Consider the following 24,040-nt stretch of genomic DNA (forward strand, 5'->3'; position numbering starts at 1 on the left):
ACAAAACAACAATATACACTAACCATAATATATAAACAAACAACTCTATATTTCATACTTGATACAGTGGACTTACAGTCAAACAAACATTATATTTTAACAGTTTAATAATAAATATTACAGTACTGGAATCAGATGATATGTTGAATATTTTTACGAAGTTGAAGAATTAGATTGCTTTTTAATAAAAAATATAATTATTCAAGTCCCTAACAATACCCAATCCACTATCATAATAACCATATTGTATACATATATTCCTTAATCTTTGATTTCTACTGTGACCTGAAAGATGAAAGCCCTGACCACACCATTGTTGACTTGATATAGAACTAAGAAAAGATATTAATTTTTCAAATGAGCTTGGAGATACCTGTTCAATTGTTATTTTACAACTTTTGCGCATATAATTAAGCTCTTTAAACATTTTAATTAGATGAAATTGAAAAGTCATCCACAAGATGATCTATGGATATAATTCAATCAAAGTAACTAGTAACTAATAAATATTCCTTCACCAAAACTACCCACAATCCTTTAACGTATGTTTTCCCTATACCAAATTTCTATGCACATCCTGGTCCGATTCGAAATAAGAACAGCCTATTTTATTTAGGAGGTAGGATAAGTATTTTTAGAACATGCTATGAGAGTGTTTTATAGAGCACTAATTTCTACTATTCTACCTAACATAATCTGCTCTAGTTTATGTTTTGAATCGAATAAATATATTACTGTTAGAAAGTTTAAGTAATAACTATTAGCTGGTATTATAATATGACTGTTGACATTATTACCTTAATATAATTGATATGAAATTGTTATTACAGTCAGTAAATATCAACACATCAAATATCTAATGTTATAAGACTAGACTTATTAAGATGAGCAGCAAATCTTTCACTAATATAAATAATAGGTTGGTGAGCTTCATCATTGAGCGAATAGTAACTATCAAATACTGAACTGAACTACTAATTTATAAAGGAATTAAGAGCGTGTGATAGATAATGATGAGAACACAGTCTCACCAAAGCACTGGCCTTGGTCACACAATAAAGATTTATGATTAATCATAGTGAAAGATTTCAATTTAAAATTTCAGAGAGATTTCAATGCAAATTCTTTTTGAGATATGGCAAAAGTGATTTCCATTGTATATCACAGTCACAATTACAACCAATCAATCTGACTTCTCTAATTAAACACAAGAATAACAATGGGGACAGCTATTTTTTCAGACTTTTTGTTAATATTCATTATGATTTTTGTTAATATCTATTAGTATTTCCAAGGGTCGTAGCACTTATATCCTGAGCATATGATTATTTGCGTAAATACAATTGGAAGATAAATTTTATGTATTTTCTGCCACATACACACTTTACAATACATGTAAATGTACACTTACATTGTAAAAGATCACATGACTTCCATATAAGGAATTTTGATCACATGGCATGCATATACTAGCATGACATCTCAAGAATCGTTTGATCACATGACAAAATTTAGGCATCAATATGATCACATGACAATCAGGCACACAATGCATCACATGATACTCTTTTCGTAGTCACATGATTTCCATATTAGGCATACATTGTTCAGATTTGAATTTATCACATGATTTACTACCCATTTGGTACATGTACATCATTCACACATAATTTTGGTCACATGACTTCCAAATAAGGCTGGAATCACAGATTCAATTACAAGTTTCTATCAAGAAGATAACTTTTTGTTGGCAAGGTCACTGGTTCTTTGTGCTATTAAAAAAATGTCTGAAGCAAGTTCCTCCACTGTTGTGTATCTTGCCTTGTCGAAACTAAAAATATCTTGAATATACCCTAATACCAAATCCTGTAGTATAATAAAAAACATTCCATAAAATACTTTATATAGTAAGCTTTTATATTAGGGAATAATCGACCCAAAACAGATGATAACCAGTACTTGACATTGGCATTATCATGAATCTTATTGCAAATATCTGTCTGTCTAAACAGCACTCAAATGTATAGGTCTCGAAGATACACACTTTCACCCGAAAAATTGAAGAAATTCGGTTTTGCTTTCTGTCATAAAATGTGCACCTGTCAAGTATGGACAGTAGAGCCGACCAACAGAAAGCCAAACTTTGAGGGTATATAAATGGTTAATAATTCTTACCTTGAATTCTAAACAAAGAGTTTTTAACTCTGATTCTGGTCCTAGAAAACCCCAGGCTAGTAGAGGACTAACATGTTCTGATATACTATACATATGGGCCATAAAACCATCCGAAATCTATAATCAAATTAGGCATTATTAGTGGGCAATGTACTGGAAACAGAAAGGGTCTGGGAACCAAGTACTGTCATTCAAAAAAAATGGTTTTATCTGAATTACTCTTACAGTCTCTTCAGTCAAATCAAATATGGTCTAGCCAACAGTGACAAAGGCTTTACACTGTCATCAACAGTTGCCATATAAAAAGCTATGCATTCCATTTAATTTTGATGAATTTTATAACAATTTTACCTTTAAAAGTCTTCTCTTGGCTTTTAATACAGACCATATAGCTGTTGATAAAGCCTGAAATAAAGATAAATTCTATCCTAAAATAACTGTTAATAAACATATAAATTTCTGAAATAGCGTGAAACTCTGAGTAACAACAGGTTCTGTTTTAATATTTCTAAATTTCTTCACAAATAGTTTAATTGAGAAAAAGTCATTTGATGCCAGTTTTTCTAAATTCAACTCAAAGGTCTAAAGTTTCCAATGATTTTGCTCTATTCACCAATCATGTCTGTTTAGAGTGCTTAAACGTATTGCAGTGATTTTGATCGAGACCTTTTATCCTTTAAAACTTAGTTATTTACAGACTTTTCGCACATGAAGAACTTCTATAACATCTAGCAGTGGGTATTCTGTAGGATGAGCTTTAGATTATAATTAGAAATATGAAACTCACTGTTTCTTTAAAGCCATTTGATAACCATCTATTTTGAGCTACAGCTGTCACTGTAGATGGTGGACCCTCTAGATCATCAAAGGCATCCATCATAATAAAATCTAACACGATATCATAGAACGTTAATATCTTAACCTGTAATAAAACATGGAACAATTAGGCTTTATTGTTACGAATATAGCAAGATATTGAGGAAAATTAAATAGCTTAAATTGAGCTCTATCAACTTGTAAAGCAAATATAATATATCACTCTACATCTAACACCCTACCTATCACCCTACATCTAACACCATATCTAACACCCTACATCTAACACCCTACATCTAACACTCTACCTATCACCCTACATCTAACACCCTATCTACCCATTTCACCAAACTATCTGAAAAACTCAAGTTCAAAGTCAGAAATCTCAAGTCCATTAGTTAACTGCATGTCACTTCTCTAATCTAAAAATCTATGATGACAATATGAATAGATTTCATTGAAAGTTGTATTGACCATATATAAAATGTAAGTCATGTACATCAGGGAGTAACTTACACCTCTGCCTTTTAATTCTTCTTCTATTTTCCACCAATTACTCTCATCTTTAATAAATTCTATAGTTTTATCATAACTTGTATAGAAATCTTCAGGATCCTACAGAAATTAACAACACAGTACCTTATTAATTTCACAATTCAGATTCTTTCTTGTCCTTTATATATTTATCAAACTAGGCACAATTTTATTCCATTATTACAATATTTCACAAATCTTTTCTTAAGCAAACTGCCTTTTACTGGTAACAACCAACTGTAACATCATTATTAAACAACCCTTTTACACAGAGCAGTTATCATTTATATAACAAAGTTCTAATGTATCAGATATAATACTAACCTTATCACATTGTATTAATAAATTACCAATAATTCTTCTACCAGTTTTAATAAACCATTCTCTTTTATTGATGTCTTTAAATAATTCCTGAAAATAGGTAAATATTTCTCACCTGTAGAAAACAGTCATTGTCTCTCTCAAGCCAAGTCGTTAGTTATGTGATATCTATACAGATATGCAAAGATGTTGAAACATTAGTTATAAAATTTTTCGAACATCATACATACTAACTTATTGCAGTCATTACAAGTCTATTGTCTGACATGCTGACTATTATTCACTTATTTCTATGTATATCTATAATTGTTTATAACTGATATATCTATAATTGTTTATAACTGATATATCTATAATTGTTTATAACTGATCTATTTCTACTTACATCAGAAGCTAAACGTATACAATGTACTTTAGCTAGATATTCGGTATCAGATAAACATTGGGTCATTTCAGTTCTGAAAAAAAAACCAGAATAATTGAAATCTCAAGAGCAAACAGTAAATTTGGTGTTAAATCTAAGCAATAGGCACCAGACCTTATCCACTAGCCTTTAACAATTCCTAATTGACCATAGAACAAAGCCAGGCACTCAGAACTCACAGAACAGGATTACTATAAAATATATCACGACTAAATATCAGTAAATACAATATATTACCTGAGAGTTCTACAAGTTACGTTACCATACTTTAATTCCATCAACCCAGCCTCATATAACGGTAAAAAATGAAACATTTCTCGATGATTGTCTAAATCTGATAAATTAGCCATCTACAAAAATATAATTGACATTTTCTTTTTCTTTCAATGAAACAAATCAAAATGAACGATGCAAACTTCAGAATGTTGACTGCTTGCATGATTCTGTCCTTTGATAGGATTCGAAAGCTTCAACTCGTCCTAAGAAACTATTCATAACATCAGGAACCTATTTTTACCAAAATCCAATACAAAAACGTTACACTTGTAATTGAGTTTCTAAAATGAAATAATATAATGAACTTACATCAGTGGCTGAAACAAATGAATCTTGATCACTACTTGAATCTCCATCTAGACTTCTCTGTCTTTCTCGTAGGGTAATATCAGCTTCAGCGAAGGCAGATATTGCTGAATCTAATGCTACATGATCAGCATGTCGTTCACACTGACGTTCATAATTATCCTGCATTCTATATGCCATATCTAATAGATGTTCTAGTCTATGTTGTAGAGCTGCTGTATCCGGGTCCTGAAGACGAAATTAAATTGAAATATAATGAGAAGTATCAATATCAAATATGAAATGCACCAAGTTAATGATTTAAAATGATGCTTTATACATAGCAACATAATGAAAGTTATGAATAATGAAAAATTGACAATTCCTTACATTTCTAAATGGATTTAAATTCATGAAAAGACTAAAATGGCTTGAATGATGTTAAGTCAACAGGTAATTATAGGAAAACACAGTAAGAACAATGATAAACTTACTGGTATAGCAAGATATGGTTGATCATCTAGATATGATAATCTCATGATAGCATCTTCCCAGAGTGATACAGCACCTCCTAGTCTTTCAATACCTATAATATATAATATATACAATAATGATTGCTCTCTTAACATATTCATTATTCATGTCAGAAACTTAACATAACTTGAAATTCTTTACTCAATAGATGATTTGGTGAATTAACTGGCAAAAAGTGTTTCCTTGTTGAAAGTCAAATCTGATTTTCTTCTTTTAAAAATAAATTGAGAGGTTGTAGATTGAGGTGCTTTAAATCAAAGGTGAAATAAAATACTGACTCACTATTTTGACCTATGAGCCAAAATTAATTGAAATTTTTATATCCGCCATTAAAGTACTGGTAGCCCATAAATAAAAACTTTTAAAATGACTTACCTAAATGACAGAGTTGTAGAGGTGTCATAGAACTAGTATCTAGACCAGAATGAGTGATAGTAGAGGTAGTTGATATTCCACCCAAACTTGACATTGATCCTGATAGGGATTTCTGTTTCCGTAATAATGATCCAATAGGACTGGTCCCAAAATAACTTCCTTTTCTTGCAACATCTAGAATACAAATTTACAAACATCAATATTCAGAGTAAAAAAAAATAAGATACATCGAAAAATAAAGGTACAAAACCATTTTTAAGCAAGTTTGTCATTATCTGAATTTATACCCAACACAAAAAAAATTCACAAAATGTAATTATTGCTTGGGAGAGAGATTTATTCAAAAAAGGGGAGAGGAATCCATTTCCTTTAAAGTTTATCAATATCTGAATCTATATCCCCAAAACAAAAATTATTTATCCCACATGAAATTTAATCTTTTGCCAACAGATGGTTTGTGACTGCAATGACTGATGACCCAAAACAAGGAAACAAATATAAACAAACTTAATCACCATACCTCCATTGGTGTAGGTATGTTTTGGTCTATGCTGCCTGGCATTCTGAAGTTTTAATCGAGCTTTCAGTTTGTCTGTGGCTTCCTTCCTTCCTCTCCTTCTACGAAAATAAGCTGACAACATTCCTATTAAAGCTAGTCCTAGAGTTACACTGAATACTGTTATTTTAGCTGGTTTGTTTAACTGTGTATGTAGATTTGGTATCCTTGATAAATGGTGCTGAATCTGAGGAAAGTTTTTGAACATGTTTGTGGTTTATTTGTCTGAAATAAATTTAAAGACATTATCACATAGACAACAACAAAGATCTGTTTACTTGAGAGAGATCTTATATCTTTTTTACTGTAACTGGAAGTTGTAAGCACTGGTAACATTTGGTGTTGTTTTTATTTACTGACAAAAGCAGTAGGAATGCTCAAGGACAAAGAGAGATAATCATGAAGCCCTAGCATGTCCTAGGGTCTAATCTTCGAAAACAGTTTCTAGGATTCTAATGATAAGATAGTTGCGAGCCTGGGATTGTAGTAGATTAATCATATTGGTAGGCCTACTGTCAATGTTGATATATCTTATATAAGGGTATGTCAGCCTACCTCTTTTAGGCCTACATGGGTGCTAAGTTAATGAAGGCTATATTATTTGGTCAGTAAAAATGGTTTATATTCATTGCCATTATTATTGACCTGTAGCTTAAGTAAGACTATAATTTGGCTTATATAAACACAACATATTTTCACCACCAGAGACACCCTGAGGAATATACCCTTTCTGATAATACTCACAAGCTCTAAAGACAACAAGATTTAGAAATATTTGGTTGATACACTGGTTGGCAACAAAGTCCAAGGACAAAAACACAGTACTTGCATGGAAGGAAGAAGTCTAAAGTCTTCAACAAAAGGTTTCGCACTTCAAATTTGACTAACAAACTTGATACCAAGTTCTTTGATATGCATGTATTCTAATTCTCTTCACGTGTACCACCAAATTCACTGAATATGATTTGAAAAAAACTAGCTTATGATCAAATACAATTAAATTCGAAAATAAATGATACAGCTTTACATAAAATTTTGCCAAAATGGCGACTGCCATGGAAAGCGCCCCGGCTCCTTTGCAGCCAAAAGTAAGCATTATGCCTAACACTTTGCCATAACATTATAGTTGCCGTTTTAATTAAATCAACAATAATTTAAATCTCTGATTTTCAATTGAATCTAGCAATTTCTTGTGGGATATATTGTTTATTGTTAAATTGTTTATTGTTTTGTTTTTATCTAAGGGGACGTAACCCCTGTTTCCCTTTAATGATTTCAGACCACATACATTTTCTCCATAAACTTTTCAATTTTTTTGTTTGAATAGGACATCCTAAATGAAGTGAATAATTTTCTACATGGAGCTAGACGTGATGAGAAAGTTGCCAGTGAAAGTCTGGCTAAATCAGCTCTATGTTTGTTGAGGTCAATGCCTGCAGCTAGACACGCAGTTTTGGAACATTTCTGTAATGTCTTCAATGAAGCAGTGCGTAGACATTTATCAGAGCTTGATCAACAGGGTTCTTCAACTATGACCACAGGTTAAGATTATATATAAAATGTATTATAGTTGAATTTCTTGAAACCTAGGACCATTACATTACTTACATTACAACATAATGATTATATCACAAATCAAAGTGCCCTTTATTGATACTTTTCAATTTATTACGATGTAGAAGTCATGTTATATTTGTAAAAAAATTTGACTGAATTTGACTGAAGTTATATGTTATATGCTTATTTCACATATTTGCTTATTTCTGTGGTTGAGAATAGGTTTTGTTTTATAATTTTAGAAGAAGGAGATAATTTAGAGACTATATTAAATGATATTGTGGGAGTTTTACTGTCGTTTATTAAAACAAACCCTGATGCCTGGGCTCCTATCATTTCTTCAGTAAGTCAAAGTTGTTGAATCAAATGTTAAATTTGCTACATTTGCCTTTGCAACTTTTATATTGTTCTGAAATCTTGCAAGTTCAAATAACGCTCTATCTGAGAAATAACCAAGAACTCTTATCTCTTCTCTTGTATCCTTGATAAGCTTGATGTATAAATCATCTGTTTTTCAGTGGTCTCTGGAGTTATTAGGACATCTAAGCAGTAAATATTCAGAGAAAAGAGTTTTAGTGCATGTGAACTCTCTAAATGAAGTATTACAACTATGGATGACTTGTAAACCTACTAAATTATTGATGGAATTGGCTACAGAATGTTTCGCAGCAATGTAAGTAAGCTTTGTCAAAATATGTTAGTAGAGAAGTGACACCTATTAAAAATGTGGCTTTTGGTTTAAATAAATCACCAAAATATCGTTTTGGAATTGTCTTATAAATTTTTGTTAATAGTTAAGTTTATTCACTGGAATATATAAATGGTGTATTACAGGGTAGCAGGTGCTCCAGATAGTTGTGTAGACTCCCTATTAGAAGGTTCAGTAAAATATAGTCCACATTTTGACTGGGTTGTTGCTCACATAGGGTAAGTTTAAATTTATTACTTACTTATATTCTATTATTTTTTTGTAACCAAAAATAAATTCTTCTTGATATTCTCAAAGATAATTGATTTGTTTTGTCAATGCAACTTATTTTGGATATCTTTAAATGGATTGAAGATATTGTTTCTTTTAATGGAATTTTTTGGATCTTGCTTATTGTTGATTAACATTAATTATTTAACAACCAGTAAAACTACATATCAAGAGTATTTTTTTATATTTAGATCTTGCTTCCCTAAAACCATTATAACCAGGGTGTTAAATTGTGGTTTAAAAGATTTCTGTAACCTTGACAACCAGCATCCTGATCGACCTATTTCACCTAAACATCGTACTCCAAAGATGGCATCAGTAGTGGGAATTCTGGGACATTTGGCATCAAACCATGGAAACGATATACGACAAGCATTGATGAAATTATTTCAGGTGGAGTTGGTCTTTTGAAAGCTATAGAGAATTTTAGAGACTGTAATAATCTGTAAATGTTAAATAATAGAATCTCAAACAGTTATGCATAATATAGAATGTCAGTTTAAGAATTCAAAGCATTAAAGCAATAGAGCATTTGAGCCCTTACAGTTGGTTAAGAATAATAATTATGTTCCGTTATTTAATGTGATCTCTACCCCTAAATGTTGATTAAGGATTAAGACTGATATTGGAAAGAAGTCAAAATTTTGAGGAGTGAATCATCTTCTCTCTTAATATCAGGAAAGCCAGCTACAAATGCCAGTGTGTGGATTATAGAAGAAAGTGCAATTAAATTAAATAAGAATAAGGTAGAAGAGATTTGAAAATTATTCATAATTTTAACCAGACACAATTCTGTATTAAATATTTATTATTATAGTCATAATTATTTACAACATATTTATTATAATTCTAGGAAAGTCTGATATCAGAAAATGATGTAGTAAAAGTTACAACAGTACCATTTCTACTACAACTAGCCTCTATGTCCACTATGTTACTACAAGTATTAACTACTGATATTATAGCAGCCTGTAAGTAACTAATTATTTCATGGTGTTATGTAATGTCAGGTTTATCACACCTTGTTTTACTGAACCTTGTTTGTAAAGAATATATTAGAAAACTCAATCTGATGTGGGGAAGGGTGAAATACCAAACATACTCACAACTCATTGAGATATTTTAATGCAGTTACCATATAGTGGGCAAGCGTGTGTTATGAGCACCCCATCTTACCCACAAGAAAATCTGGAAAAAATCTGTGTCACCATAAATAATATACATCCCATTTAGAAGAAAACAATCAACGATTTGGTATAACACAGACAGCATGTTATTTATTAGTTTAATATTTTCAGTGACACCTAATGTTCTGAACATCCTGACCAATCAGTTTGCCAACTGGAAACGATCTAATTCACAAGAATATTTCAGGTAATGATATTAACTTCATATATTTAATTGACCTAATGGGTTCAGCCAGTTCAGTTCAATTATGACATTCATTTTCTTACATCAGCATAAGTTACAAAAACTGATTTGAACAGATTTTGTTTTAAAAGTTCTAACTTTGATGTGTTCTAACTTTGATGTGTTCTGATTTCTTTTTTAGTTAATATTTTTACAACCTGTTTATGTTTTTTCACTCTCATGATGTTTCCTTGTTGCACACTGAATGGAGTTGCTATTGCTTATGAACACAAGATACCAAAGTGTTATTTTATTGTGTTGACCCCTTGTTTATTGTATTGATGTTTGTTTCTAATTGTAGTTTTTTAACCATGGTAATACATCTAGTAATGAAGAGTGATGTTGGAGGATTTGATGTTCTTAATTTTCTCATTTCTACAGCAATACCTCATATCAAATCAGGTAATTAACCTTGTTATATTAGTTTATACTTCTACCATTTTCAAACAATACGATTGGTTTAAAGTAATAATTATAAAATGAAAAATAAGATAATGAAATTAATTAATCGTATGCAACCCTTGATACACATGAAAAACTAGAGAATAATTTGGAGATCTAATCAAGGCTAATCTGTAATATTTCAGTAGAAATGGTAGGAGATTTACCATGTAGAGATGTACAAGAGACTTGTGTTTATATTATGGTATGTATCATTGTTTTGAAATCTTAAAGTATTTTATTATAACAATGAATTGTATTGTAAGATTTCTTTGTTAAAATTAAACTCTGTTTTCTCTTATAACAAAAATTATGGTCTGTCTACGTGTTGTTAAATCAAAATATGTTTTTTTCTATTCTAGAACCAGTTGTTGAATGAATTGAGACGATTTGTTTATTCAAAAAAACGTGGAGATCAGTCAGCCAATCAGCTGCCTCTATTTGCTGGTTTAAAAGATGATATTGATAGATTTTTAACTTTGATATTAGAGAGCCCAACAGAGAGGTTTGTAACTTTTAAAACTGTATTTGGTAACAAATTGTTATTTACCTGAGTTGATTTTGATGAAGTTTTATTCAGCCTTTGTCTAAATATATATTTTATGTGTATACACTTGGTAATTTGACATAATTTCAATATATTACCGTCTGTGAACGATAAAACCAAAGTTTTGAAGTTATATTAAAATAAGGAAAATTAAATTCAAATATAACTGTCCTGGTGAGGATTTTGTAATCCAAAGATTTTGTGAGCTATAGTCAATAGTCAGTAACAAATCCTTTTTTATTCTAGGTTGCCATGGTTACAGAAGTTATTGCTATATATTTGTGTTTATATTGGTGAATCAAACACTGCTGTTGTTTTGGCCAAAATTGTTGCTATGGCAACCAGTCCTCTCCAGGTATGATTTATTTGGAGAAAATTAACTAAAAAATGTCTATCTTTTTGCTTTCATTGAAAGTCCTGCATTTTCCCCCTGCAAGTAAAATGTTGAAAAAGACTATTGTCAACGCCCTCCTTAGTAATGTGGTACGGGCAACCAATGGCAGTTATAATGGAGAGCTTTTCTCATCTTTATTAGACAGAATACAGAACACAGCATGGAAGATGCTAAACCCCATTTTTGGTTTCCTTGAATTATTGAATATAAGTATTTTTATTGTATTTCAGTTGGGAATATTTGCTAATTTACGATATCAGTTAGAATTAAGTTATCCTAATATAATAGCTAGAGTATGTACTAACTTTATAGATCTGATGCAGCCTCATAAACCATTAAACTTTAAACGTCTGGTTCAAAATATACTCCATCTTATTAAATTAGAGAAGAAATCACATCGGAAAAATAGGTAATTTGATATGCTTTAAACATGTTTGTATTTTTTTTTTTGTATGAAGCATATTGCTGTGTTTTAAAGAAATGCAGTATATGTACACCTATATTTATACATTTAAGTAAAGCAGCTGAGATATTTCAATTTCATTCAGAAGTGAGTTAAGCATTTCAAAATGACACTAGGCTCATAACACAGATTTTAGACCAGGGCCCCTGTTTCAAAAAACTTTGAGTTAAGTGGAACTCATTTGTAAAATATGAACCATGTCTGTCTGTATAATGAGATGTTGTTATTACTATTCTGAATAAATTTAGGATGTTAAACTTTACTTTTGATTTCAGTTCTCAGTTCAGTAATTCTCTACATGAATATTTCCCAGCCTTGTCTAACCTGTTGTTACATCAAGACTATAATGTATCAGAGATAGTTCTACAATTAATAACTCTGATAGAAATACCTCGTGATACCCCTTCATCTCATCTAGCTCAACTCTGTGGTGCAGTTATCTTCTCCTTCTTTAAAGCTCTTCAACAAAAAGGTGAGAAAAAAGTCAATGTTCGATAACAAATATCCCAGATATCCTGATATGCCTTTGGAATAATGTTTCGATTAGAAATTTTTGTAAGCCTAAGATTAGGTTATTTCTCTAGGAATTAAAATTGTTCGTAAACAATATGAAATAAGATGTATACTGTTTATTGCAGAACATCGAGATGAGCTGAAGAATGTACGACATTGTAAACAGTGTATTAAACAACTAACTAAACATTCATTTACTCAGTGTATGTTAGTAAGGTTTCTAATGGAAGGGGCTGTTAATCAGGTTAGCAATTAGTTACAATTCTTCTCTATTCAGACACAAGGAGCAAAATAGTCTCCTCTATCTGAGCTATCAGATTAAAACAATAGAAACATATTTAAAACTGGTAACAAGCAGTGTAAACCTTAGAAATGGTCTATATATCTAACATTGTATTCCATTTATTATTGATTTTGATAATTTTCGTAGGAATACTCCTATTTACTTGGTGCTAGACCTTCACCAGAAACCAAACCTTCCACAGCTGAGATGACTTCACTTCTACAAGAAAACAGACTGCATGGTACCTCTCTTACATTGTCTAGGTCACATTCTAGTGTTTTCCATGCTGGTATAATAGGACAGGGGTTAAAAAAGAGGGAAAATATCACCATGTTACCAAAGGTAAGACACTAAGACCTAACACAAAACTAGAAGAGTTGTGATTGCTGGCTGGTTTTGAGAGCTAGGGATTGAACTGAGCATTGATCAAGTACCTGTGGTTACTCTATTGGTTGGATGTTTGAAGGTAGATACAGAAAACAGATAGGGGATCAGTGGTGTTTCATATGTTCCTTATAAATTTGTTTCAAAAAAAGATTAACCAATGTGCTTGGTTTTGTGGTAGAGGTACAAATAATGCTTATCTCACATTAATAAAGATGTTATGCCTAATATCAGGCTGATGTTTGCACCTTGTTATCTCTTCAAACAAGAGTTTTCTGATCATATTTAATTTAAACCAGGAAATGTGTTACAACACTGGTAATTATTTTATAAATTATTACGAAAAACTCTTAGTGTTGAGCAACTATCTGGTCACTTGGTATTTTGTAGTTGTAAATGATACTTCAAATACCTGTCTTTACATTTATACTTGAAGATAAGTTTGTCAATTATTTATATATTGTTGTAGGAACATGCTACAAGAAATGTCCAGTTATTTATAGAGGTATTATGGTTATGTTGTTTAGAAGTTAAAATAGCTGACAATGATAACTGTCATTTACTAGATGAAGCAACTCATCAACCTAATAGCCCCGAACCAACTTGGCGACGAGATGTAGGGGACATAACTGCTAGAAATATTGGGTGTAACTTGGTAGAGTTAATTACCCTTGATGTACTATATAATGATTTACTGTGGCCAGATGAAGAGTTTAATAAAGTAACTATAGAAAGGTATGACTAAATCAATATTAATATAGTTGAATTTGCCAGTAATTATTGGCTTGATTAATAAAGACTTAACTTTGCAATAAAAGATGGCCAAGACTTTTTTATTTCGGTCTGGTTAGGAGTCTTATTATAGCCTCTATTGAAGTTTTTTCATCTTTAGAATAAGTTATATTTGCATAATCAAACTGAAAGTTTAGGTACAAACTAAGCATCAAATTATTATATAGTATATATGTATAAGGTAAAAAAGGCAGATCGAAAATGAAAAAGGTTTAATGGTACCTTGGATTAATTTGAAATTTGCATTTATTTTTTAATTCCTCTAGAGATTTATATGTGTGGAAAAATATGGAGAAGAACCCTGTTTTCTGGAGTATATTTGAAGCATTTTGTAGTTGTAAGTAGTTTTATTCTTAAAATAAAGACCTACTTGCTATATCACAATCCCAGATGTTTTGAGTAAGGTCATGAGGCTGATCTTTAACTCTGTTATAGATGCTGTTTAATGGGGTGTAATTTGGAAGATTGTTATTGGTGATGTAGTCTTAGTAGAAGGATGAAAACTGACATGTACCTTTCAAAATAACAATCTATACCATATGTTAAACTCTATCAGCTGACAGTCACTGCAAATTATTAATTTCATATACTGTATATTTGCGAATGTAATGCGCACCCCAATTAAATTCAATTAACTGTTTATCATTTCAGATCCTATATTTATCTACCACTGTTCTCCAGTATTAAAATCTATAGCAGCCGTCTTAATGTTACATTATAGCAGTTTTAGAGAAAAATCCATGAAAAATTCACCTAAACATTACTCTGCTGCTTGTAGACTCGTACATTATCTTGGTAGGGTAGGTATTTTTAGTTTGTTCAGTGACATCTTCAGAGTTTTTTGCCAGGAAATTCTATGTTCTGCATCATATCTTTTGCCGTTGGTCCTAAAATCTGGCCTTAGAGTGAGAAATGTCGCATGTTTTTTTACAAAATATCTTGAAATCAATATTTGTTTAATAATTTTTATATTTATTAAAATGGACTTTTGGTGTTTTCTTTATTGAAAATATAGGGAAGAATATAATGGATTATTTATTATCTTGTAATAACTTGTTCGATAATTTCAATCTATCAAATTGAATGTTATTATTTTAATCTTCTTCTTCAGAGTGGTATTCTTCCTGCTCCTTTATCACATATAGGAGAGTTATTCCCCTTTGTTACCCCGTATGAAGGCTATTTATTAATAACAGCAATGTGGAGATATATTAAAGAAAATCCACTGACGTATATGAAGGAAGAAATCAACAGTAGAAGTAAGCACTCTCAAATTTTTTTTTTCATAGAAATAAAATAATTGTTTTTTTTGTTAGTCGTATTTAATGGTTACATTACAATTGTTGCCTTTGTTTCAATGTAAAACAACATTTTTCACGAGACTGGAATACATGCTTATATGGGTAAGAAAGTGTTTGCTACAATTAACATATGAACTTATTAAGGGCCATATTCGTGAATACTATAAGTGACTAAATGAGCCCTTAGATGCTCTTTACTTTGTGTAAATGTGTATACTAATAATCTTGTTTTGCTGAAATACAAACATTTTGATGAATGCATAAATATATGATTAATATATAAAATGTTCTTATGTTGTAGAGTGTAGTGAGAAGTATACTGAAGTTATCGCCTCTATCATACACAGTAATATTGATAAAATGGGACATCTTTACTCCTGTTTCTTCTCTATACCATCCTAACATAGCGTCGGTGAAAGTGACATGTGTAATTGTTTCTTTTCTATAGCAACTTGTACCATTGTTTTCTACTAAATGAGATGATCATAACAATTGTGAAATGAAAAACAAAGTCAAAACAGTTTTATTAAAACTGGAAGATGAACTTTGGAACATGCTAGTTTCCTTGTATACTATCAATATTATAACTAAGTGTGATGTCTCACTGAAAGAGAAATTTTCTATATGCCAGTTTCTTTTTATACAAATTGATATTGAAGTGGTCAGTGTAAACGTGCTTCTGTCTATATTGGTTTCTGCACCACCAGTATGATTTTTGTGAATGTAGAATTATGCTGGTTTCTCAGTGTGCCATAGTAAATTACGAACATTGGTACTTTCCTACCTGACCAGACTAAATGAGTGATCAACTAAATATTAAAAATTCATTATGATTTAAAGTTATTGTGTATGTTTTCAAAAGTGTAGACATTTTGAACAGCCAAATTTACTAAGCGGCTTATTTAACTGTTCAGGGGCCCATACAACATCAATAAGAATCAGTGTTGTTGCGAATAGCAACAGAACGGACCACTAAAGTGGATTTCACTGGTTTCCAAATAAAATAGAATGGAAATGACTAATAAGTTATAGTCTTCTGTAACACATCTTTTCCAATCATCTTATTATATTGAATCAATAATCGATGTTTACATTCAACCCCCTTACCACGCTGAATGGCTAAAAGGCCCAGTATCTGAAGGCCTTAGGCAAACAGGCCATTGGTCGTGACGGTCGGCGAATTTAACTGGTAAATGTTGGCAGCAGATTGACTTGTCACCATTTGTCCAAAGTCAAATATAGTACTCTCGACTCTTGTAGCTGCAGTTTTATTACTATCACTATTTTTCTTCAACCTTTTGAGTTTTGATGATAAAGGATCCAGGGTTTTAAATTCACTGTTCATCTGAGCATGTCGTATACCACCACTACATGATATATGTTTTACTAATATAAATATGAAGACATCTTGGATCATGAGAGACCTTATATTACAACAAAACACACACATAGATTATAATATGATAACAAAACAACTGATAAACTACTAAACAATTTAACAAAAAATAAAAAAGCACTTGATGTTAACTCAGAGCCAGGTCTGTGAAATACAGTGACACCCCTAAATCATTGTACTTAGGGCAAATAATCCTCATAATTCTAATCAGAGGCAGTAAAGTAGAACGTAAATCTGTTTTAATTTCATCACGCGTTCTGAACAACATTTTCTCCGTAGGCCTACTATAGCACCGTGTCTTGAGCACTACATAAAGCTTGTTCCTTGTTTAAAGGAAAAGGTTCCATCCGTTTGACCAATCGTACGTTGGCCTCAGAAAGGAGGAATTGTTGTTTAGCTAAGCTAATCGGTGATAGTATTTACAGCCACTGTCAACATTTCAGCCTTCAAATCATCTGTGTCCGGAATTATCCGCGTTTGAATGTTAAAAAGACGACTTGACTTTTCTTGACAAGAAATTAAATTCTAGACCCGAGTCACCTCTGAAAATGACGAATCTGTCTCTTTAAGAGGACATAAAAACGGATACTTTATGTATACAAAACAGAGTATACATAACAATGCTGAGATCTGTCGGAAGTTTGGCACAAACTTATATCACAGTTATTTGCATAAATTGCATAGAATCAAAATCTCAAAGAAATGCTTTGGAGAAAAGTAGCACGTAAAACTCCATTCACTTCATTTCATTTCGAAGAAATGCTAACAAAAATTGCAATCACAAGGGTATACATGTATTACAATCATTGGAAATCTAATTATTATAACAATGCCAATAGTAACACTGAAATACTATTGCAGAGGTACATATCATTTTCAAAGATGAATTTGCAATTGTCAAGATAAATCACAATTATCGCAATATTTCACTATCGACTCTAACATTGTCATAAAATTGATATTTGCCAAGTTTAATTGCTAGTATTGACAAGTTATATCAAAATAATGAAGTACAAATTCTCTGTTGAATTACCAATGGGAAGTCACATTACAACAATACCATTGCTTTGATTAATTACAATTTACATTTAAATAAAGCAAGGCTGCATTATACAAAACCACTAGGCATTGCTATACGTACGAAAGTATTCGAAGGTATAACGAATAGCGTGGCAATTTACACATATTTGTATTTGTGTAGATTTTAAAGTAGCCTACCAAAGTAGTTTTAGTGTCACAGTTCTGGTACTTAGTGAATCCTGCAAGTTAACGAACGTAGTAGGCTTAGCATGTTTGCTTTTAAAGCCTTATATCATGTTATAATTAAACCATGTTCTGTTTATTCATGGTAAAACATATCTCCATTATGATGCAGAGATTTGAAATATCAATATCAGTCAAAAAAAGGTCAAGGTAAACTTCGACCATGGGTCAAGGTCTGCATTATACAAAGGTCAAGGTCTGCTTCAAACAATGTCCTGGTTTACAGGCCAAATATCAAGGTCATGGTCGGATCCAAAGGTCATTCAAGTCTCAGCGCTTCTAGTTTTTATGTCCAGACGTGTCCGCGGTTGATAATGACGCTTATGTTTTGACATCATGAAGGCAGACACTTTTTTCTGCTGTAAAGTCAGATATTCCTTCCGTAAACTTTGTCCGTATAAATCATGAAGTGTGGACTCGGTCAGGTTTGAAGATGAGAATTGTGGGAAGATCGTTGTTCGTTGTGGTGGTTGACGTTTGGTTAATAGCGTCTTTTTTTCTTCCTCATCCAGTGCTTGTCGTTTATTAAACGCTTCAATATTCTCTTTACAGTAATCAATAAAGTTCTGCATCATTTCAAGTTTATCGTTTGATGGAAATTTCTTCTTGGCTAATTCGTGACAGGCGTCGACAAAACCATTGAAGTTTAAACCTGAAATAGATAGATTAAGGTGTTGTATTATCATCCTACGCATTTACTAGCCTGGAAACAATGGATAAAGAAACCTGAACTGCTCTTAAATTGTGTATATTGTAACTCTATTGTCAACTGCGACATTTTAGAAATTTTGTAGAGATATTTTTCATATATTATCAAGTAACACATTCTAACATGCAAACGCCCCAATTTAACAAAAAACAAACAATGGCATGAAAAGGGTCCGGGCTGAATTATAAGTACCTGAAAGCCATATAAAAAGCCACACCCATTCCTCAAAACATCCCAAAAAACGAAATCCAACAACAGCTCATTGTAACGTATCAACCAATCTTATTAAAATACAGATCTACACATTGTATCGCTACACGATTTTCATTACTATCCTCGTAATGGTTGGTGAAGTCGTCAATAGAAAAATGTAACGTAACATCTAGATCTGTACTTTAATCAGATAGAATATCTACTGACTACTGACATTGAAGGACAAACAAGCCAAAATTAAGAAACCAAAATAGCTATATTAAAGACTTTGCAACTGAAAGGTGGAGATTAGAAAATGGGAATTTTTAAAAAAGAATAAAGTGGTCTTAATATCCCCAACATTAAAATCCATTGTAGGATTCAATAAGGATGTAGCCTTGTTGTGCAGATTCCAGGTTCTTGGGTAGTCCTTAGATGTTCAGTTAGGCTTTAGATTTAATGTTAGAAATTTAGTAAGACTGTATTTATTTAGACGTGTCCATTGATGAAAATAAAAAGGATTGTTATACATTTGAATCTGACTCCAATTCATTGGGAAGAAGGAAAACCGCAGACAAGGCTTCAAGGATGAAATAAAACGATCTGTTCGAACCAGCTGAATTGTTTTAGAATTACCAGTATCCTGCTCTCATATCAAACTTAAAAATGCATCATGGTGGAAAAATCATTGAAGACTAATTCTTATAAATATAAGCAGTGAACTTCATTTCAGAGGTATAATCCAAGCATAGCTTACAACAAAACAGGTGACTCATAGCTAAAAACAAAACAAGTGACTCTTGGCGAATAACTTAAATACTCAAAGCTAAAAACAAAATAGGTGACTCTTAGGTAGGAGTTTATATACCTTCGTTAGGAGGTTTATGATACGGGGATGACGTCATTGGTTTATCTTTAAGTCCTGTCAAAATATCAATCATTTGTTATATTTTATATTGGGCTTTATTATAATATGCCAAAATGTCAAGCTTACGCCAAAATTAAGAATTCAATTACACAGTGTGACAACAAGGTGCAGCAGAACCTACAAGGCCAACGAAATATTATTCTTTTTAATTTTCGCTTTGGCTTGCTGGAAAGGCTCTAAAGTTTTCCTTTAGCTAAATTTTTAAAAATATTTAATAACTTAAATGCTCCTAGCTAAAAACAAAACAGGTGATTCTTTGCTAACAGTAATTCGGGTGAGGTGTAAATACCTTCGTTAGGAGGTTTATAATATGGAGATGACGTCACTGGTTTATCTTTATATCCTGTTAAAATATCAATAATTTGTTAAATTTTGTATTGGGCATTATAGACGATACTCATCTATAGAAGCGCTGGACATAATTTTATAATCTCTTCACAAATTAAATTTCTTTTACTCCCAAGTGTCCAAAAGGGAAATAAAATAAATAGAAATTACATTTTGTATAAAATACACATCCCACGCCCATTTTATATTATTATGACTAAACTGGTCTCAAAATGTCTTGCCATACAGAATTTCCAAAACAGTTACCTGTGGTTTTATCGTGGTTAAAATGTTCCCACTTTCTCTGTACATCAATATAAATGATATCTACTGTAGCATTGGTTATTCCTTTACTTATTATCTTACTTTTCCTGCAATTATAAAAAATCCTTTTGGTCTTAAGACGCAAATATATAATAAACGATTTGTCAAACCTACTCACAGAGCGCATAAGCAAAAACATGGATTAACTTCTCCTGACTGAAAAACAAGAACCAATGGACATGTTAAGCTGTAATGGACTGAAATGTATAAACGTTATCTGAACTAGTATAGCGGGATTGGTGAATTAGAAAACTGTTACAGAGTAGTAGCATGCGATCTGAAATTATACTGTTTGAACAAAGCACTTGTTTGTTCATCAATGGCTATTGCTAACGAACCTGGTACAATGAACATTCAATGTGTTTGAACATTATCTGAACTAGCAGGTGTTCTACACGTATGGGCTATCAGTAGGCTATCATAGTGTATTTAAACGAAAGAAATAAACAACTATATTTTACAAGGATAACAACTTAGGTCCTTGGCCAAAACCTCTTGGCATTGATCTTTCTCGGATTATCCGTCGCCATTTACAAATGGGTCGACTGGAATTATGATTGAAGATGACTTATTCAAGGTCACCGGACATTCAAATGGAAGTCTACTTCATCGAGAAATAGCTCATTCGTCAATGACTATGGGATTCAATCGTTTGAACTGACCTTGTAAAAAGTCTAAAAGCTGAGGATGTCAGACGAGATGAGCCCCGGACACTAAGACACGACATGAACATATTGGACAGGATTTCCATTATATGTAGATGTTGACACTCGGCTCCATAAATACTGGGAAAAATCTCTTTTAAACACGATTCTTCATATTCCTCATTATTCCCTTGTTCATTAGAATCACCGTTGGTTATATTTGATTCTTCATTATCATTAGCTTCTTCTGATTCTTCATTTTCATTGGTCACGTCTGCTTCCTCACTGGTATTTGATTGGTCACTATCATTGCTACTGTCCACTACTGAATTGTCATTGGTCGAATTGGAATTTGATTCACTGTGATTTGATATATTCTCACTATTGTCACTGGATGATTCGATTTTATCTTCATTATGATTGGATGAAACACTATTTAATCTATTTTGATTGGCTGTTTGATCGTCCCGTGATCCTTCCATATCATTAGAACTGTAGGTATGATTGATGTCGAATCTCAGCAAGCGTTCTGAGATATCTTGAGTTTCACTCATAATCACTAATGCTGTCGGTTGATTGGTTAATAAGCCTACTGGTTCCGGTTTAGACATAGTTTTTTTTCGCTTTCTTTTACGCCTTCTGGAATAAAACAACATGATTTTCGGTGAATACTCTGTTATTGCATGAAGACATCTTAACAATTGTTCAGCTAGAAGAGGTTATATTACTAAACTTATTTATCCAAGAAGTGGCTATAAAACTGAGCTGAATTATAGATTTGATTGTATCCTGTACTTCAATCAAACTTAGAAATATATCAAGGCTCTGTTCAATAAAATCGGCTAGGTAAGGTAAACATGAAATAAATCTATCGCTGAAGTAGCATTAAAACTGTTATTATTTAAAAAAAATTAACATAGGGTTGATGGTATAATCCTGCTCTCAAATCAAACTTGGTTAATTCTGAAACGACTACCTACCTATGAGTATATTTCTGAGGTGGCGCCACCAACATAAGAGTATCTTGAATTAAGGGACGTTTAACTTCTTCATCTTTCAGTGATAAAACGTATCCCATGATTCCCGGAGACACTTCCTGTTCACAGTCGATACGTAAACTGGGGTTAGAGTTGACCTCTAATAACATTGGCTTTAAATCTTTTAAAATCAAAATATCAAACCCGAATATCTAAAAAGGAGCAAAAGGATACATTATTTAACATCTTCTGGAAGTTTAGAACATCACCATATACTTCATTAGACACGTGACACTTATTTTAACAACTGAAAGATATATATACCTAAAGCATCACCTTACTGTGTATGCACCAGATGTAATTCTCGTTTATAAATCAAACTGATATATATTTTGGACATTCATTAAGCAAGCCCATAAGCGATACCCTCTTATAACGACTTTCCACCAATTCAATTTCTGCTTTACGATCATTTGAATGGTTAGATGCACTTGGATAATAATTAATAAAAATTATCAGCATAATAATGACAGTTAATGATCAGTTTTGACTCATTTCGGAAAGGTTACTAGTCTGAAAGACAAGGCAACTAAACACAGTTCTTTAAAAATTGAGCACATGGCACAATTTGCACGTGTCGTCATCAGATGAAATGATTAGAGAATAAGCATAACATTATATAGAGATAAAATAGAGAGATACTTAGATAATAATAATTCAATATAACATACCTGAAAACAAGAGGGACCAGATTTACTGTTAGGTATATGAGAATTATATTCCACTTGTAAATCACCAATAACAGCCAGTATAGTTTTACAGACAATTAATTCTATTTCACTCCAGAGTTTCTCACAATTATACCCTTTCTTCTCTAACACTTTAAAAACTTGAGTTAACTTCCTTTTACTTCCTTCATTCTCTTTCTGAGATTTATCAAACGTGCTGCTTTTTTTATTCAACGAATAGTTCGTCAAGTGCATGAAAGATTCATGGATATTTTTCGCGTTGGGTTGTTCGTAAGGTATAGTAGAAAATCTTGCTAGCCCTTCTTTACATATATAAATAACTAAAGGATTTATACTTTTTATAACGACGTACACCCGAAGATCAAATTTATAATCGTTAATGAGCAAAACATCAGTAAGGTATTCCTGTATCACATGTTTACGAACCCCTTGTTGGGTATATTGCGAAGGGTCGCGTAATAGATAGATTCCCTCCCCTTGTGAACCTTCACTGGGTTTCACTATAAACGTAGGTTTATGTTTGGCCTTTTTATCTGTCATATATTTAAATGAAGCGTTGAACTGATACTGTTGTTGTGGAAGGAACCAGGTTCGTGGGTAGAAATCGTAATCCTCCGGAAACCAGGATTTCATCATGTCTAAAGTTCGGAATAAATTACTCTTACTGAAAATCTCCAATGTACCTGAAAAAGTTAAGACGAAAACTGTTAAACCCTTAGAATTTCTCGTAATCTTTGTACATTCTCTCCTGGTACACTAGAAGAATCAAATGGCACAACGAAACCCCTACATGAATATGTTATTGTGTTTAAGGATCAGGAGATCCACCAGAATCCAGAATCAATTTGGCACATAAGTTTCAATTACAGCAAAAAGTTTTGAAAATTGTCTCAGAAGCTTCTCGGTACCTCCTGCAGTGCTCACAGGTACCCCAAGGTACAGTAGGTTTGGAACCAGTGCTTTCATTTGTAAAGATAACGACAGTGATAATGGTAATACTAATGATGATTATGCTTCTGATTCTGCTTCTGCTGCTGATGATGGTAGTGGTGGTAGTGATGATGATGATGATGATGATGATGATGATGATTTTTGATCTTCAAATTATTTCAATCGCTTCAGCTAATAATAGGTACCAATTATAAACAGAGATCGAGTATTGCGTTTTGCA

At 32.1% G+C, this 24,040-nt stretch overlaps 3 protein-coding genes across 3 annotated transcripts; 1 reads left to right on the forward strand and 2 right to left on the reverse strand.

Moving 5' to 3' along the window:
• Positions 1 to 1,728: 1,728 nt before the first annotated feature.
• LOTGIDRAFT_132861 (hypothetical protein) lies at positions 1,729 to 4,584 on the reverse strand (the record flags this gene model as incomplete). Its single annotated transcript, XM_009067297.1, has 8 exons — positions 1,729 to 1,866; positions 2,176 to 2,292; positions 2,527 to 2,580; positions 2,963 to 3,097; positions 3,508 to 3,606; positions 3,850 to 3,936; positions 4,232 to 4,304; positions 4,508 to 4,584. The coding sequence occupies 8 exons, from the start codon at positions 4,582 to 4,584 to the stop codon at positions 1,729 to 1,731; spliced, it is 780 nt and encodes a 259-aa protein (XP_009065545.1).
• Positions 4,585 to 7,339: 2,755 nt separating this feature from the next.
• On the forward strand, positions 7,340 to 16,439 carry LOTGIDRAFT_236428 (hypothetical protein; the record flags this gene model as incomplete). The annotated part of the gene is made up of 21 exons (XM_009067298.1): positions 7,340 to 7,384; positions 7,624 to 7,837; positions 8,096 to 8,196; positions 8,372 to 8,526; positions 8,688 to 8,780; positions 9,024 to 9,225; positions 9,686 to 9,803; positions 10,131 to 10,206; positions 10,544 to 10,644; positions 10,830 to 10,888; positions 11,046 to 11,188; positions 11,477 to 11,585; positions 11,855 to 12,033; positions 12,363 to 12,559; positions 12,726 to 12,844; positions 13,031 to 13,225; positions 13,737 to 14,002; positions 14,326 to 14,396; positions 14,711 to 14,859; positions 15,171 to 15,318; positions 15,662 to 16,439. The coding sequence occupies 21 exons, from the start codon at positions 7,340 to 7,342 to the stop codon at positions 15,760 to 15,762; spliced, it is 2,841 nt and encodes a 946-aa protein (XP_009065546.1). The 3' UTR covers positions 15,763 to 16,439.
• A 2,095-nt stretch (positions 16,440 to 18,534) lies between these two features.
• Positions 18,535 to 23,559, reverse strand: LOTGIDRAFT_53477 (hypothetical protein; the record flags this gene model as incomplete). The annotated part of the gene is made up of 5 exons (XM_009067241.1): positions 18,535 to 18,671; positions 20,437 to 20,546; positions 21,162 to 21,428; positions 22,124 to 22,332; positions 22,852 to 23,559. Coding segments are annotated over 5 exons (1,431 nt in total), but the record flags the coding sequence as incomplete, so codon positions are not given.
• Between the last annotated feature and the right edge of the window lie 481 nt (positions 23,560 to 24,040).

The sequence above is a fragment of the Lottia gigantea genome (genome assembly GCF_000327385.1).
Source record: "Lottia gigantea unplaced genomic scaffold LOTGIsca_81, whole genome shotgun sequence".
NCBI classification, from domain to species: Eukaryota; Metazoa; Mollusca; class Gastropoda; family Lottiidae; genus Lottia; species Lottia gigantea.